Source organism: Aristolochia californica, unplaced genomic scaffold, assembly GCF_029961685.1.
Source record: "Aristolochia californica isolate CCGP_79_NKW_82.1479 unplaced genomic scaffold, dmAriCali1.0.hap1 SCAF_3, whole genome shotgun sequence".
Lineage (NCBI taxonomy): Eukaryota > Viridiplantae > Streptophyta > Magnoliopsida > Piperales > Aristolochiaceae > Aristolochia > Aristolochia californica.
This window is the reverse complement of record NW_027181992.1, coordinates 9,726,083-9,741,042: the sequence shown is the minus strand read 5'-3', so window position 1 is coordinate 9,741,042 and position 14,960 is coordinate 9,726,083. Positions and strand designations below refer to the sequence as shown.

Here is a 14,960-nt window from a genome sequence, read left to right as displayed (position 1 = left end):
ATTTTAGAGTATCTACTTATATAACACCTATATTATCTTGGATTTAGATTTGGGCAATAGAGTTGTGGGTTTTATATATTTATTTATTATTATTATTTTTAGATCTCCAACACACTAAATTGGACTTTCTTGTTCCATGTTACAAGATAAGTTGTTTACATTGATTGAGATGAACTATCTTAACTAGGTCAACTCAATTTTGTAAAGGTTCATCCCTGGACCGGACACCTCTTATTTCCTATTTTTACTTTTTAAGTCTTATTTGAATATAATAATAATAATAATTATTATTATTATTATTATGGTAAATAAAGATAATAATTATAATTATTATTATCCCTTGATATTTGTTTGTTTGGTAAATTGTTTTATATTGGAAAAATGGAAAAAGTGCAAAGTCTACAAGGGCACTTTCGGTAAAACGTCCACATCCAGAGTGCCTGGTGGTTTTCGTAATTCTTTGCAAGGGGATGATTATTGACGTCATTCCGTTAAAACATATTATAAAATTGTCTGAAAGGAGCACTACGTCTACACCATCTCTCCACTGCGATTTCGGAGAGATGGAGAGATAAAAAAGTCAGGAAGAGAAAGAGAGAAAGAGAGAGAGAGAGTAAAGCTAAAACACCGACCAGATACGACTCGTTTTCGTCTCTGGTAGGGTTTTGGCAAACGAAGAGAATCAGAAAAATGAAAAAGTAACAAAGACAACGGAAAGCAACAACAAACCAGTAAAGCCAAGTCCGAATACGAAGAGGAAGAAGAAGAAGAAGAAAAAAATAAATTCAAATGCTTGTTCACAAACCGACTGGGGTTGAAGATCCATTCTCGATATCTACAGGTGCGTGCAAAATGGCGATTGATTTTTTCGCTTTCATCTTGGAATTTCGTTTTCTTCTGAATTTTTTGCGTGGCCGTTCGGTGCAACGGTCGGGGATTTTGCTGCATTGTGCTGTAGATTTTGGATTTTGCTGGTCAGTCAATTCTGTTGGTATTTTACTTAATCGGCAGAGAGAATGTGCAAAACGCAAAGCTTTCCTTGAAATTGCGGAAAGATCGTCGTGATAAATAATTGGGGAGCCTGATTTTCCATGTTGCTCTGTGGTTTGCTGCGGTAAATCTAGGCGGAGGATGTGTTCAAGAGGTGACGCTCTGGAAATGTGGAAGAAGGATTTTGTGCTTATGTCATTTTTGTAATTCTTCTCTGCAAACCGGAAGGAAAAGTTCGGTTTCGGTGTATTTTCTGTGAGCCATTCCGTTTCATTTTGAGATGAGTTTCCTGGACACTAGTTGTTGAGAGACGATTCGTCGTTAATTTGCCACATCCTTGGTTCGGTGTAGAGTTTTACATTTTTCCTGCTGTTGCTGTCAACATAAATTACCAGGGTTTGTGCTAGCTATGCTTTGCGCTTAAGAACCGTTGCTCGCAGAATAATTTGCTTCATCTTCAATTTAATTATATTGGTAAAGAAGGGCGATTTTAATAGTCCCACAGAGATGCTGAACCTTTCATTATTTCTTTTGTGAGTTTGTGGTTCTCACCTTATGCTTATAAACTCTGTCGTCTATAAACGTCAGCATTTTGTGCTTTTTTCTTATCTTTTTCTGGATCAAGCTTTTCATGTTTTACTACCTCCTCTGACTTAGCAAAGTTCTGCTCAACTCTTGTTTGTTCCTACAGATTTTAATGTTCACGTGCTTATAAACTCTTTTGCAAATTTCTTCTGTTTGTAGATAAAAATTGTGGGAGGTCATAGAATTGTTTCTTATATGAAAATGAGATCTGATACTCCCCTCGATTATGCTGAATTCCAGTTGTCTCCCAAACGCACACGGTGAGATGCTTATCAAATGTTTTAGGAAATTCATGTCTCTTTTTTTTCTTGTGTTTAATCTTTTCCGAGTTTTTGCTTCATTTGCAGCTGCGAATTAATTGTATCGGGTGATGGGAAGACTGAGAAACTTGCCTCAGGATTGGTGAAGCCGTTTGTAACTCATTTGAGAGTTGCAGAAGAACAAGTTGCTCAGGCAGTTCCATCCATTAAACTCGAAGTTGAAAGACGAAAAAATGTTGGCACATGGTTTACCAAAGGAACACTTGAGAGGTGAAGCTCTAAATTGCTGTCGCTCATAATGTGGCATAACTGATGGCACCGTTTTTCAGAATATGTAGTAACTGTAATCCTGGAAGATTTTATGTGTCTTTAATTGTTCTTCTAATACCTTTGGAGGTTTTGTGCACAGTCAGCCTTTCCATCTGATGAGATGTTTTTACCTTCAGGTTTGTCCGATTTGTTAGTACACCAGAGGTGTTGGAATTGGTCAACACATTTGATGCGGAGATGTCCCAGTTGGAGTCAGCCCGTAGAATTTATTCGCAGGTAGTTACCTCTATTTTCTGTAGTGCTTCATATTTTCAGTGGTTGAACTATTAAAAAAAATCAGTTGTTGATGTCACCTAGGCTTTTAGTATTCACTGACATTGGTAGGATCTCTTTAAATCCAGGGGGCGAGAGATCATGTGTCAGGTTCATTAGGTATGTCGTTTCCCTTTATAGCACCTCTTACTGGCAAATTATTGGAAAATCTTACTTTTAATATAAAGAGTCACTATACTTTTCCCTGTAGCTTTGCTAATTTTTATATTCTAGAAACAAAAATTTTCAATTAAATATTTTGGCCGGTAATTTCGGTTGCTAATACTCAAAATCAATATGCATGAACTTTACTGTGGTAATAGGGTGTTGACCTGGTTTAGTGGGTATTGGAGGAGTTATTACAGAGTGACAGTCATGTCTTGCTGGCCTATTCAAGTCCTATTGGATTCAAGGACTCTTTGGAGGTTGATGTTTTAGCTGTCTCATGTTTGAGGCTCTACGATGATTGTTTCTGAACTTTGCTGGTTGTGGAAGGTAAACTCATAGGTGGCAATTGGCTAGATGAAGAGTACCACCAATCCCCCTTGAAGGCTTGATCAACTACTTGGTGAAGCCTGGGATACTATGTAGATGTTGGATACGGCTTTGAGCCATATTTCTATGAGTGCTAATTCCATTACAGATTTTCTTGCTAAAGAGCATTCTCATCCACAATGTCTTGTCATAGGAATTGTGTGCCCCCCTAGTTTTTCTTCTTCTTCTTTTGTTGGAGGGCTGTTTTGTTCTCTTGCCCCCTTTGTATCGCTTTTGTTTTCATTAATAAATCTGCTATTCAAAAAAGAAAAATATAGACTTGACCAGAATGTTTCTTCTGGATAATTTTCCTTTTAAAACTGACGTTAGGCATTTGCCACTGTAGCTCAAATGGTTAAGGAAATTTAGTTGCAACTTGTAAGTTGCAGCTTTGATTCCCATTTAGAGGGCATAACTGTATCTTTATTGTCATTGAAGGAAAGAAACTCTTTGTTTATTGGTGCTTGATACAACTTTTAAAAATACTAGTAAAATATTGCTTCTTCAGCAAGTGCTAGTTTTATGTTTGATGAGAGGCCTTCTAGTTGTTGTTGTGTTCATGAGGATTGAGCCATAGGAGTGGTTTTTTCCCTTTTTTCTTGAACTGGGCCTTCGGCTCAATGGCCCCATGGGGAGGTGTCTAGTATTAGGTCTTGAGTTCAAGTTTCACCAGGGGTGTTGGGTGTAGTGTGCTTGTGTAAAAAACGCCATAAGGAGTAATGAGTTGAGATAGTAGCTTATTCATGGTTTATTGATTCTGGGAAGCAGGAAAGCACCCATGTTCTGCCAAATTACAGTTACTATCTTAACATGCCCATAGTTTCATTTAGGAGGAATTGCTTGTTGGAGGGTCTTCAAGCTTTGAAGAACTGATAACAATCTTGTTGCTGCTATAATTATTATACGCTTAGGGTTCTTGGCTGAAGATGCACTTTGAATTGAAAACTAAGATGGTTGGAAGTTGAGACATTTTAGTTAAGTGGGATTTACTAGGAACACTGAAGCAACCAATATTTATGCAAGTATCTTTGAGTTAACTGCAGATTTCTAGAGAAGATATTTACACATCATTGTTCTTTATATAGTTTGGAACAAAGTTATTAAACCCTGCCTGTTGCCAATCTGATGATGGCATTCAAGTTCATAAAATTTCTGTAAAATTTTGGAAAGAGGATTGGGTGGGAGTCACCTCCCTTGATCTCATGAGGGAGGGGGCAAAGGTCTGTGTGCTCTTTCCTCACCTTTTTTGCTCTAGGCTGGGGAGCATAGTACTGACCTTTTGGTGAAAGGAACAAAGGGAGGAGGGAATGGCAGGGCTATTGGGGCAGTGATCCCTCCCCCATCGTTGCAGTGGAAGGGTGAGGAAAGGGGAGGCAGTGTTTCTCCATGCGCAATAATGACCTGGTTGACTGGGCCAGGTTGGTTACTTCATTGTTTGACCAGGCTGAGTTCAACCGGGTTTTGACACATTTGTGGGTCTAGCAGTGTTCTGACATCTCACAGGGACTGGGTCTGGTTGAATCTGGCTGGTGTGGTCTGGGTCTAATTGAATCTGGTTCAATTGGCCAGTCTGGTCTCGTTATGAAATCACTAATTTGGATGTGTAAAATAGGTTTTCTTTCCTTCTGCATAAATGGATGCTAATTTGTTTGACTACAAGGAGAGTTTGTCATTTTTTTTCTCTAGTAGTTCTCTCCCCCTTCTACTTCTCTCTCTCTCTCTCTCTCTCTCTATCTCTTCCACGTACACACACAACGCAGAGATGTCCTGAGGAGAACTATAGCTCTTTATTTGTCATTGTCAGTAATTGATCATCAAGATTCCAGGGCCTTATCGTTTTTAGTGGCAGACAGTACATGTGTCCTAGATAATCCTAGTCAGTGTATGGTAACCTTATTATTTCTTCTTAGATAAAGTCTGACTTTCTAGAAGTGCAAACAAATCTTTTGGTGGAGGAGTTGCACGAGACTTTTCATGACATGGATCAAAATATCGAGGTCTTAATTTTCTGTCATTGCTGTTCTGGTACATAGGGAAGTGGAAAAGTTAAGTCTTAGACTGGATTCATGCATATTCTGGTGGGTAACAGTAGGGGATGGTCATTTCCTGTATTAAGGGAGTGCACTTTGTATTTATGTCATCGCCATGTAATATTAAATGTTTTTTGTGAGATTTGTTTTAGATCATAATTTGGTAAGTTGAGAGTTTAGATGAAGATGTGAATGCAGTTAAAGTGAGGCCAAGCATCATCCCCGTTTCATTTCTATTTCATCTTTTTATCTTCATTAGGCAATTGGGTTCTTCTTTACTTATTTATAGTTCTTTTTATCGCACTTCTCATGATCTTTTCTTAAGGATTCAATCAGTCTTGTGGTGGGAAATTTCATGGATTTCGTTCTCTATAATAGATTGCTGAGGAGGGGCAATTTAAGTATATGGGAATTCTCTTGTTAAATGGGTAACTTGGTTTTTCTGCTTTCATTTATTGATTTCTTTTGAACCATCGGTGAGTTAAAGAGGATGTCTCATAACACTAACCTTTCTGTGTGGCTTTGTCAGAACATACTGTCATAATGCCGCAGTTAACCTGAACTTCTCTTTCAGTTAACAATAAAAAAAAAAAATGGAATGAAGTCTTGTCATATATGAGTTTCTTAATCGTGTTGTCATTCTTTATTATCTTACTTTTTAGGGGATTCTTAGATTGTTTATCTTCTCACTGTATTGGCATCTATTTATTATAATCTGTCTTTTTCCATGCCAACTAATCCTTTTTTTTATGGTTAATTTGATTGAGCAGAAAGTGAAGTAGCAGAAGAAGCAGCAGATTCAACCAAGTAAGCTTGTCCTTTTCTCTCTATTGCTTCTGCTACTAAGGACACATGATTGGGGAGAACATGGTGATTAAATTTTGAAAAGCCTTATTACTCTTAAAGTTGTTTAATCAATTCAAATTTGTACAAATATTCCCTGATATCAAGGTTCAAGAACCTTGAAGACTAGTATCTAGCAAGAAGGGCATACATTTAGACAGTTTTAGTGGATTGTATATCTTGTCTTTAGTTAGTAGAATGCGTTTATATAACTGTCCTCTATTGACCATTCAAGTCAGAAAATAAGGGTGCAGAATTGTGGTTTTAGTCTTTTATCACAGTTTCTGTCATTAATTTAAAAAATGTTCAAAGGATGTTGTAGTGCATACCATGGCTTTCTGACTCGGAGAGTTGATATTGAGTTGGTTCCCAAGTCTGAATTGGAAAACCATGGTAAATATATTACTGTAAGAAAACCAGCTGAAGGGTAGTTTGGTCTTTTACATTGACTGTAGTCTCTAGAGTAGACACCATATTGTTCAGTACGTTTAGATCTGTCTCTAGGTCAAGTTTGGTGTAATTTTAGTAGGCATGTTGGGGGATATAAGGGTTCAAGTGATTTATAAGACAATAAGGGCATACTTGTAATTATTCATTACTTAAGTTATAAAGAGGATGGGGGTCAAGCGCGATCCTCAACGAGAGTCATTCCAGAACTCTCTCTCCTTCTTCTCCCTCTCAAATTTTCTCTCTATGCTCTTCAGTTTTATAATTTTTTATGGTTTTAGAGCAATAGATCTTGGTTGGAAGCTTCAATCCTTCATCAATCCTTCTCCATTGAAGCCAACTATTTCTAGGGAAGGGATTCTTTAGTTCTTTGGTTTACTGGTTAGTAAAAATCTGAACTTTTGTGTTCTTCTTCTGCCATAACCATAGGGTTGATGGTTCATATGTATATCGAGCAGATTTGTGGCAGATTACTGCCCCAAGACGGCTAATTAAGTTGAAATCTACTCTTTTTGCACTATGCACAGCCCAATATTGGGTCCTATGCCTGCGTCATTCATTAATTGGCTTAAAGTCAGCCCCATTTTTGGTGTTTTTCGTGGCTTATGCTATTTTGGTTGCATAGATTTGGATTATTCTACGATTGTGGTTGGCACACATTTTCCTGAACCTAATTTTCAAGGTGGGGGGCCCACCTAGTTGGTACTCGTACAAGTGTGTGGGAGTGAAATTAGGTTTGAAGTGAGTATTATTTTACACTAATGGCTGATTCTGGTGAGATTATCACCCCTTCAAGGGAATCTGCAAATTTAGAGGGAAAAGATGCGTTTTTTATTACATTTGAGAGACTAAATGGTCAAAACTATCGTAGTTGGTAAAAGATAGTTTGAATATATCTGAAGGCTTAGAGGAAGTCTAAGATCATTAGGGAAGACCCTCCTGTCCCTTTTAATGATAATTGGGAAGCTGAAGATAATCAGGTTATGAATTGTGACACTGTTAAGGAAATGTAGGTATCTTAGAATCTATTTATGCTTCAAAGAGCAAATTGTCACGAGTTTATAAATTATATGCTACACGATTTAGCCTCAAAAGCGGTAAGAGATCTCTTACAAAATACTACAATGAACGAGTGGGCATACTGTTGGAGAAACGTTTTCCATCCTTTTACTACTTGTGAAAGGGAATCCAGAGAACAACATGGTCAAGTCTATATTGCAAAATTTCTTGATGCCTTGGGGCTAGAATTTGATGTTGTTCGGGCACAACTAGCCTCAGAGGATGTACAATATCTGTCTATGGCCTTTAGTATTGTCTTTGTTGGGTGGTGCCATTTGAGATCACCTAGAGTTAAAAACTATTCGTCTACTATGGCTGGTACAAGAATTAGTATACTCTGGCACAACTTGTATTATACACACCTAGAAACAACAGTTTTTTGAGTAGCGTTATCCCATTTGTGCAGTGCTGGAGTGGCTCGATAGCCTTGTCATGAGATTCACTTGGGTATAAAACTTACTGTTGACAATTAGGAGACCATGATTTTTGGGTTTTGGATTGAGCTTGATGGCATTCTCGTGGGTTTAAATCTTGTATGGAAAGATCTCATGATGGTTGTCAGTGATCCACAAACTAATTTTGGAACTTGGGTTGAGCTCCCCACTCTTAACTTGAGCCTTTAAGTCAGATCTTTTGTTTTTTTTGGGAGTGTGTCCATTGAGCTCAGCTGGTTTTTGGGTTCTCATCCAAATTGACAAAGTTTTGGGAGTTATATATGCCTTTATGTAAGGGGCAAGTCTTGGGGATATTACATTTGTTGTGAACTAATTATCAAACTAGTGTAAAACCTGGGCCTCTCCACTCAAAGCTTGTGCTTTTGTGTAGATGCTTTCTTCCAATCTCAGAGGATAATCAAAATGAATTTGGTATCTAGCGCAAGTTACTCTTGCCTGTAGCTGGATATGTTGAGTTCAATAGGAACAGCGTATGTCTTGGAAAACTTCTTATGGTTTCCACCAAAATCCAGCATTCTGTTGACAGCTTGGAATTCTTCACATGATCAAATAAGATGAACAGAAAATGAAGAAAGTAATTGGTTACTTTATTTGCATATTCATTTCTAGTTTGGTGCTCATTAACTTCCATTTTATGGTTGTTCTTTTCATTCAGGAAAGGGCTGTTGAGGGCCATTGATGTGCGGTTCACGGCAGTTAAGCAGGACCTAACCACCGCTTGTGCCCGTGCATCATCTGCTGGTTTTACTCTTGACAATGTTTCAGAACTCCTACTTTTTGCTGATCGTTTTGGAGCTCATCGCTTGAAGTAAGTATTATTGAAAAGATCTATGCTCATAAAGTAAATATGAAGAAAACTTGCTAGTGTTCCGTAAAAAATTTCCACATCTAATATTTGGCTCTGGATCTTCGTGGGTTCATAGTTGGGTAATAGGCCTCTTAAGGTGGTTGGTCAATTAGAATTGAACCAGGCCCAACTTATCATTGTATTAGCCACCAGATCTTTGTGGGGCCCGGATGTGAGAGCGGTATTAGTGTGAGTAAAAATCTCACATCTGTTATGACATGGGTTATTATTATTGATTGGCTTTCTAGGGTGGTTAATCATATGGAATGGAACCTAGCCAAGTTATCATCCTGCCTTATATACTGTAAGCTGACCTGCTTTATGGGCTGAGGAAATTTTGTGGCAATCAACACCCTGCTTATGTCTTTGTGCTTCAAAAATTTAAGCATCTTTCTCAAGAAGAAAGAGTCTGCCTCGTAATCCTTACAAATACAATTTGCTTTTCATGATTTAGGAAAGTTGTCCAAATTTTTAGCTTCAAATTTGTCGTCAATGTGGTGCCTATTGAGGGTATTGCACATCTGTGGGTCTACTAAATTTTGTGTCCAATTTTTCTAATACTACTGAAAGCTGGTAGACACTCTGAAATGCTTGATTCTTAGCATGAGCTTGCCATTGCATTACCTGAGCAAGTAAATGAGTGTAGGTCCATTGGCATAACCGAGGCAGACAGGTAAGTTTATTAAACTGTTTCTGTTCTTAGGTTGTCCATCCAGTATGGTCAAGTCTGACATTAAATCTCGATCTGTTATGACGTCTCAAGTTATAGCGAAACATAATGACCATTGACTTGGAAAATGTTCTTCTTGTACTCTAAATTTTGGCAATGGTTTGTGGCTTTTACATTGAGATGTACTGGTTTTATTCTCCATCCTCTTTTCTGAGATGAATTAATTGACATTCCCAATGATAAGACTATCTACATCCTAAAATGCTTGCTGGTTGTCATCTCAATTTGTCGGAGTATACTTCTATTTGACTATATTAAATACAGTAGTCAATGGATAAAAAATATATAATGTTTTTTTTGTTCCTGTTTTACTCTGCAAAACAGTGAAGCATGCAGTAAGTTTCTCTCTCTCTGCCAGCGTCGACCGCTGCTGATAAATCCATCTTGGAATGGCATTGATGACCGAAATGTGCGTTCCTCATCTGGTTCAGACATGTCTCTTGATGATGACCCTGTTGAGGATAATAACACCGCATCCTTCAAATCAAGTGCGTCTCATCATGAACCCTATAGGCACTGTGGTGAGCACCTACAAGATAGCAGTCCCTCAACCCATCTGTCAAAGCCCATTCCATCTCAACAGATCCCTGCATCTTCAGTTGGTTTTATTTTACGCCGTTCAGCAAGCCTTGCTTGCAGTGACAGAAATCAGCCAAACAAAAACGAGGGTACTGTTGAAAAGGAAGCAGAAAATATAGTTGATCAGTTGCCCACCATAAGTCAGCAACAGCCTGCAAGGCGGCTGAGTGTGCAGGATAGGATCAATTTGTTTGAGAACAAGCAAAAGGAGCAAACAGGGAGTGGGGGGAAAGTTGTAGTTGGAAAGACTGCCGAACTCCGCAGGCTGTCGTCAGATGTAGGGTCTGCAGGAGGTGCTACTGAGAGGGCTGTCTTGCGAAGATGGAGTGGAGCCAGTGACATGAGCATAGATTTGAACAATGACAAGAAGGAGAATGAACAGTCTGATTCTGGGACCCCTTCTTCTTCCTCTTGTGCTCAGATTCCTGTATCCTTTAATTCTCCTCTCATTGAGAGTGAAGATAGCAGATTGAAAGATACTGTCAATTCTCAAGTTACCCCTCCCAGTTCTTCAAGCTATCTTGCTGGTCCACATGACAAGTTCAAAGCACTGTTAAAGGACCAAAGTCAGGCTGCTTATAACATACAGTCAAGAAATGTCTCAGGTGGGGATGATGATAGCAGGTCAAAAGATCAAGTTGCTTCCTCCAACCAATCTAGGGCACTTTCTAGTGGACTGGAACAGGTCAAATTGAGAGATCAAAATGTTTCTTCAAAAGATCAATTTGGTTCCTCCACTCAGTTTAGAGATGTTCCTGGTGGATCAGAGCAGGTGAAATTGAAAGATCAATCTGTTTTACAGACTGAGAAAAAAGAACTTCAGAGTGGGGCAGAGTATCCAGGGTCAACGAAACGTCTAGCTTCTCAGCAGCTATTGCCAAAACCTTGTCAAGGACGTGTGGAGGATGGTGCTGCAAAGGGCACTGACTTTTCCTCTAAAAAATTCACAAGATCTTTTGTGAACAGATTTGGGGATGTTGATACAAAGGAACGGCCTGTTTCTAATGCTTCATTCAGTAGTAAAACTGAGGAAGTTGGATCAAAGATGAAAGATCCATCACCATTTGAGGTTCAACTTAAACCTTCTGCTAGCAAGGTGGAAGGTTTTGGAACAAATGACTCATTTTCTTCACAAGGTCAACATGGTGAATTTGCTGTAGAAGAAGCTGCAAAGACTACTCTGGTTGGTCCACCGTCCCACTGGAAAAACCATTCAGTTAAAAACGATGGAATTGTGAAAAAAGACTTGGTGACCGCTCATCCACAACTCGGAGGGTCCTTTTCTACTGCTATAGAAGAGTTGGGTAATGAAGGAGTTAAGCTGCATAGACAGACCTCTGTTCCTGAGCATAGTAAGAAGTTGCCAGGCAGGAGTGGTGATGGTGTATTTCCTTATGCAAATGGTGGGTTCAATTTCTCTGAGAAAAAGGTCACTGAAAGTCGGGAAGTGTTTGACTCTGCTGCAGTGAATTCACAAGAAGTCCAGAAGCCAAGACCTTCAAAGGGGAACCAAGAACTGAATGAAGAACTTCAGTTGAAGGCAAATGAATTGGAAAAACTTTTTGCTGCACACAAACTCAGGGTTCCTGGAGACCAGGCTACTTCAGTTCGTAGAGGAAAGATGATCGGTATGCAGGCAGAGCAGGATTCTGGTGTTCTAGACAAGAAGTCTGGGGCCTCCCCAGCTTCACACTTATCCGAAAATAAAAGTGCTCAGGAATCAGTGACTACAAGTAATGCAGCAGAAATTGATATGAGCTTGCTAATGAAAATGGTGGATAATCAGGACTACAGTGAGCAAAAGCTGAAGTTCTCTGATTTTGGTTCCTTGGAGGATTCCAGAGGTATTTTCTATGAAAGATATATGCAAAAACGAGAGGCAAAGCTCAAAGAGGAATGTGTTTTGAAAAGAGCACAGAAAGAAGCAAAGATGAAGGCCATGGAGGACAGTCTTGAAAGAAGTAGAGCTGAGTTGAAAGCCAAATTTGATGCATCTGCAAATGATTCGTCACAGCGTGCTCGTCGCCGTGTGGAGAAGCTTAGGTCTTTCAATTTTCGTGCAGCACTGAAGAATAAAGAACAGGTATAGTTGATATATATCTCTTGTTTGGATTTTGTTTTCTGTTTTTTTGTTTGAGAATGTTGTTTCATATCTTCTTCGTGCTAATTGGAAATGATTGTCCAGAAAGTTATTTGTTTTTCAACTAAAGTTTGCCGATATTTCAAGAGATGAAAACCATAACAAGTTTATGTAAAAGATTTCTGGAGCATTAGTAGTAAAGAAGCATGCAACTTTAAAAAAATTACAGCATCATGGCCAAGATGTTTTCTGCAATTTGTGAGGGTTGGTTGCTAGAATCTTTTCTGCCGTGAATCTAGCTGAATGATACTTGGCTGTTTACTGCATAGCTGATGGTGTTCTAGTTAATGAAGTCACTGGTTAACATATTTCTGTTTTGACAGCAAGCTGAAGATTGCTTTCTGAGTGAAGAAGATGAAGACCAACCTGGTTTTTGTGAGCAGACTCCGTTAGGTGATGGTTATTCAAGAAATACCAATCCCAAGAGGATTTCACATAATAGAAGCCTTTCATCGTCCACCCCTCGGACCTTTGTATCCCCGCTCCCGAGGTCATCTCTGAAAACAGTCAGCTCCAGTTTTGGAAGACGCCGGACCCAGACAGAAAACCCTCTTGCTCAGTCTGTCCCCAACTTCTCTGACTTAAGAAAGGAGAATACAAAGCCCTCAGCTGGAGTGAGCAAGCCAAGCACTCGGTCACAGCAGAGGAACTATGCTCGTAGCAAGAGTAGTAGTGAGGAGATAAGTCTAGTTAAGGAAGAGAAGCCTAGGAGGTCCCAGTCCATGAGAAAAAATTCTGCAGGTACTGTTGAGTTGAATGAGGCATTACCTTTAAATTTGGAGAATGCTGTTCTTACTCCATTGAGATTTTCTAAGGAGCATACTGAGCAGAGTCTTTATAATAAAAACCATAAAAATGGAGGTTCAAAGTCTTTTCCTAGAAGGGGCAATGGGATGGGTCTCGGATCTGGGGTTGGTATTGGTAAGCAGAAAGCTTCTGTGGCTTCTGAGATCATGAATAACGAAGAAGAGTTTGAAGATCAAGGCGAACAACTAGAAGAGTCTGCAGACTATGTTGAAGTGGAAGAAGAGGATGGGGAGGAAGAATTTGAGGAAGTGATGAATGAAGCTGTTAAAAGTGAGGGTTTTTCTGGTGGTTATGTAAATGATAAACAACTTAGCCATGAGTCTGAAAAATCTGGTGATCTTGTGTCAGAAAATTGTGAGGTTTTGAGATCTCTTTCTCAAGTGGATGAGCATTCTGATGCTGTGGGCCTAGCAGCAGTTTCTTCAAAGTTTAATATGCATGTGGGATCTGTGCAGGACTCTCCTGGTGAAAGCCCAGCTTCGTGGATGCATCATTCCTTTTCTTTTGCTCATGAAACGTCAGATGTTGATGCATCTGTGGATTCTCCCATAGGAAGTCCTGCTTCATGGAACTCACAGTCACTGACACAGATGATGGAGTCTGATGCAGCACGGATGCGGAAAAAATGGGGAAGTGCACAGAAACCAATCGTTGTGGCAAATTCTTCTTCCCACCAGTCTCGGAAGGATGTAACAAGAGGATTCAAGAGGTTGTTAAAGTTTGGGAGAAAAAGCAGAGGGGCAGAGAGCCTTATTAGTGACTGGGTCTCTGCTTCAACGGCCTCTGAAGGTGATGATGACACAGAAGATGGTCGGGATTCAGCAAATCGATCATCAGAAGATCTGAGGAAATCAAGAATGGGATTCACTCCAGGACCTGCATATGATAGCTTCAATGAGGGGGAGATCTTCAATGAACAAGGCAAGTGTTTGCCTTTCTTTTCTGTGTATAGTTCTGTATTTCTGTCTTGATTTGGTCATTAAAAATACTGAAACCTTATGCATAAAACAGAATTTTTTGAAGAGGGTTTATATCTATATATGAAGATTTGTATATACTTGGCTGAAAGATACTGGTGAATATTTTATATGTATCCTATCAGAAGGATTACTGAACTCATGGTTGTTTTTTGCAGTTCAAGGGGGGTTGCAGAGCTCGATTCCAGCACCTCCAGCAAATTTCAAATTGAGGGACGATCATCTATCAGGCAGCTCTTTGAAAGGTACGTACATTTTTCTTGTAGTCATGTTCTTGAATTATTGTTTATATAGATGTTAAGGTAAGCATGCTTTTGGCACCCCTTTGGTTAGTTTTAATATAAATATAGGGAATAAAATTAGGTTATCTCTACTGCCACAGTCATTTAAGTATTTGTTAGGAGGTCTTATTGCATTCTACAAAATTTCCTTGGCATCGAGTAGATGAAATGATTGCTCTAGTGTGATTCTTTTTCTTCACTAAATTTATCCATTCTTGTTCTTCAAATTTATGGGATGCTCTTAATAGGATTTGGTGTGATGATACATATATTAAATAGGATTTCATGAAGAAAGGGTGATTCAACCAGTATTATATAAGTGTTGTTTGATTTTCTTGTTCTTAATATGTGAGATGAATTTTTCATTTGTTCAGCACCGCGTTCATTCTTCTCGCTTTCATCATTTCGAAGCAAGGGTAGTGAGTCAAAGGCAAGGTGACCTAGAGAGAAACTCTTCTCTGGCATCTAGGGCGAGGATATAACATGCGAAAACCTAATATATATATATATATAGCTGCGGTGGTTTTGGCTAGAAGTAGAGATGCAAATACGCTGAAGCACCGAAAGGGTTTGTTCTTCCTCTTGTGAAGTGTAAGTGTCATAATTTGTTGCATTAGTTGGTATTTTTCCTTTCCTCCCCTGTGGTTCACTAGTTCCTTCCTTCTCTAGTGTTTGCAGTCTGTAGAGTATGACTAAAACTGGCCCTGCCAATTGGCACGAAATTAGTGTGTAAGTTTTTTGAGTCCGGCATTCTTTTTATCTTTGTCCCCTATTCGTTGACTCATGTGATTATATATATATTGGGATTTTGGCA

General features: G+C 39.1%; 1 protein-coding gene across 2 annotated transcripts; it reads left to right on the top strand.

Annotated features, from left to right (window-relative positions):
• The first annotated feature begins 532 nt into the window (after positions 1–532).
• On the top strand, positions 533–14,960 carry LOC137958450 (uncharacterized). 2 transcript variants are annotated; one of them, XM_068805476.1, is made up of 12 exons: positions 533–841; positions 1,735–1,835; positions 1,923–2,105; positions 2,282–2,381; positions 2,507–2,537; positions 5,752–5,788; positions 8,441–8,593; positions 9,687–12,024; positions 12,405–13,247; positions 13,344–13,809; positions 14,024–14,110; positions 14,521–14,960. In XM_068805476.1, the coding sequence occupies exons 2-12, from the start codon at positions 1,771–1,773 to the stop codon at positions 14,583–14,585; spliced, it is 4,368 nt and encodes a 1,455-aa protein (XP_068661577.1). In that variant the 5' UTR covers positions 533–841; positions 1,735–1,770; the 3' UTR covers positions 14,586–14,960. The 2 variants fall into 2 exon arrangements, with proteins under 2 accessions (XP_068661577.1, XP_068661576.1); XM_068805475.1 differs by having other exon boundaries at positions 12,405–13,809.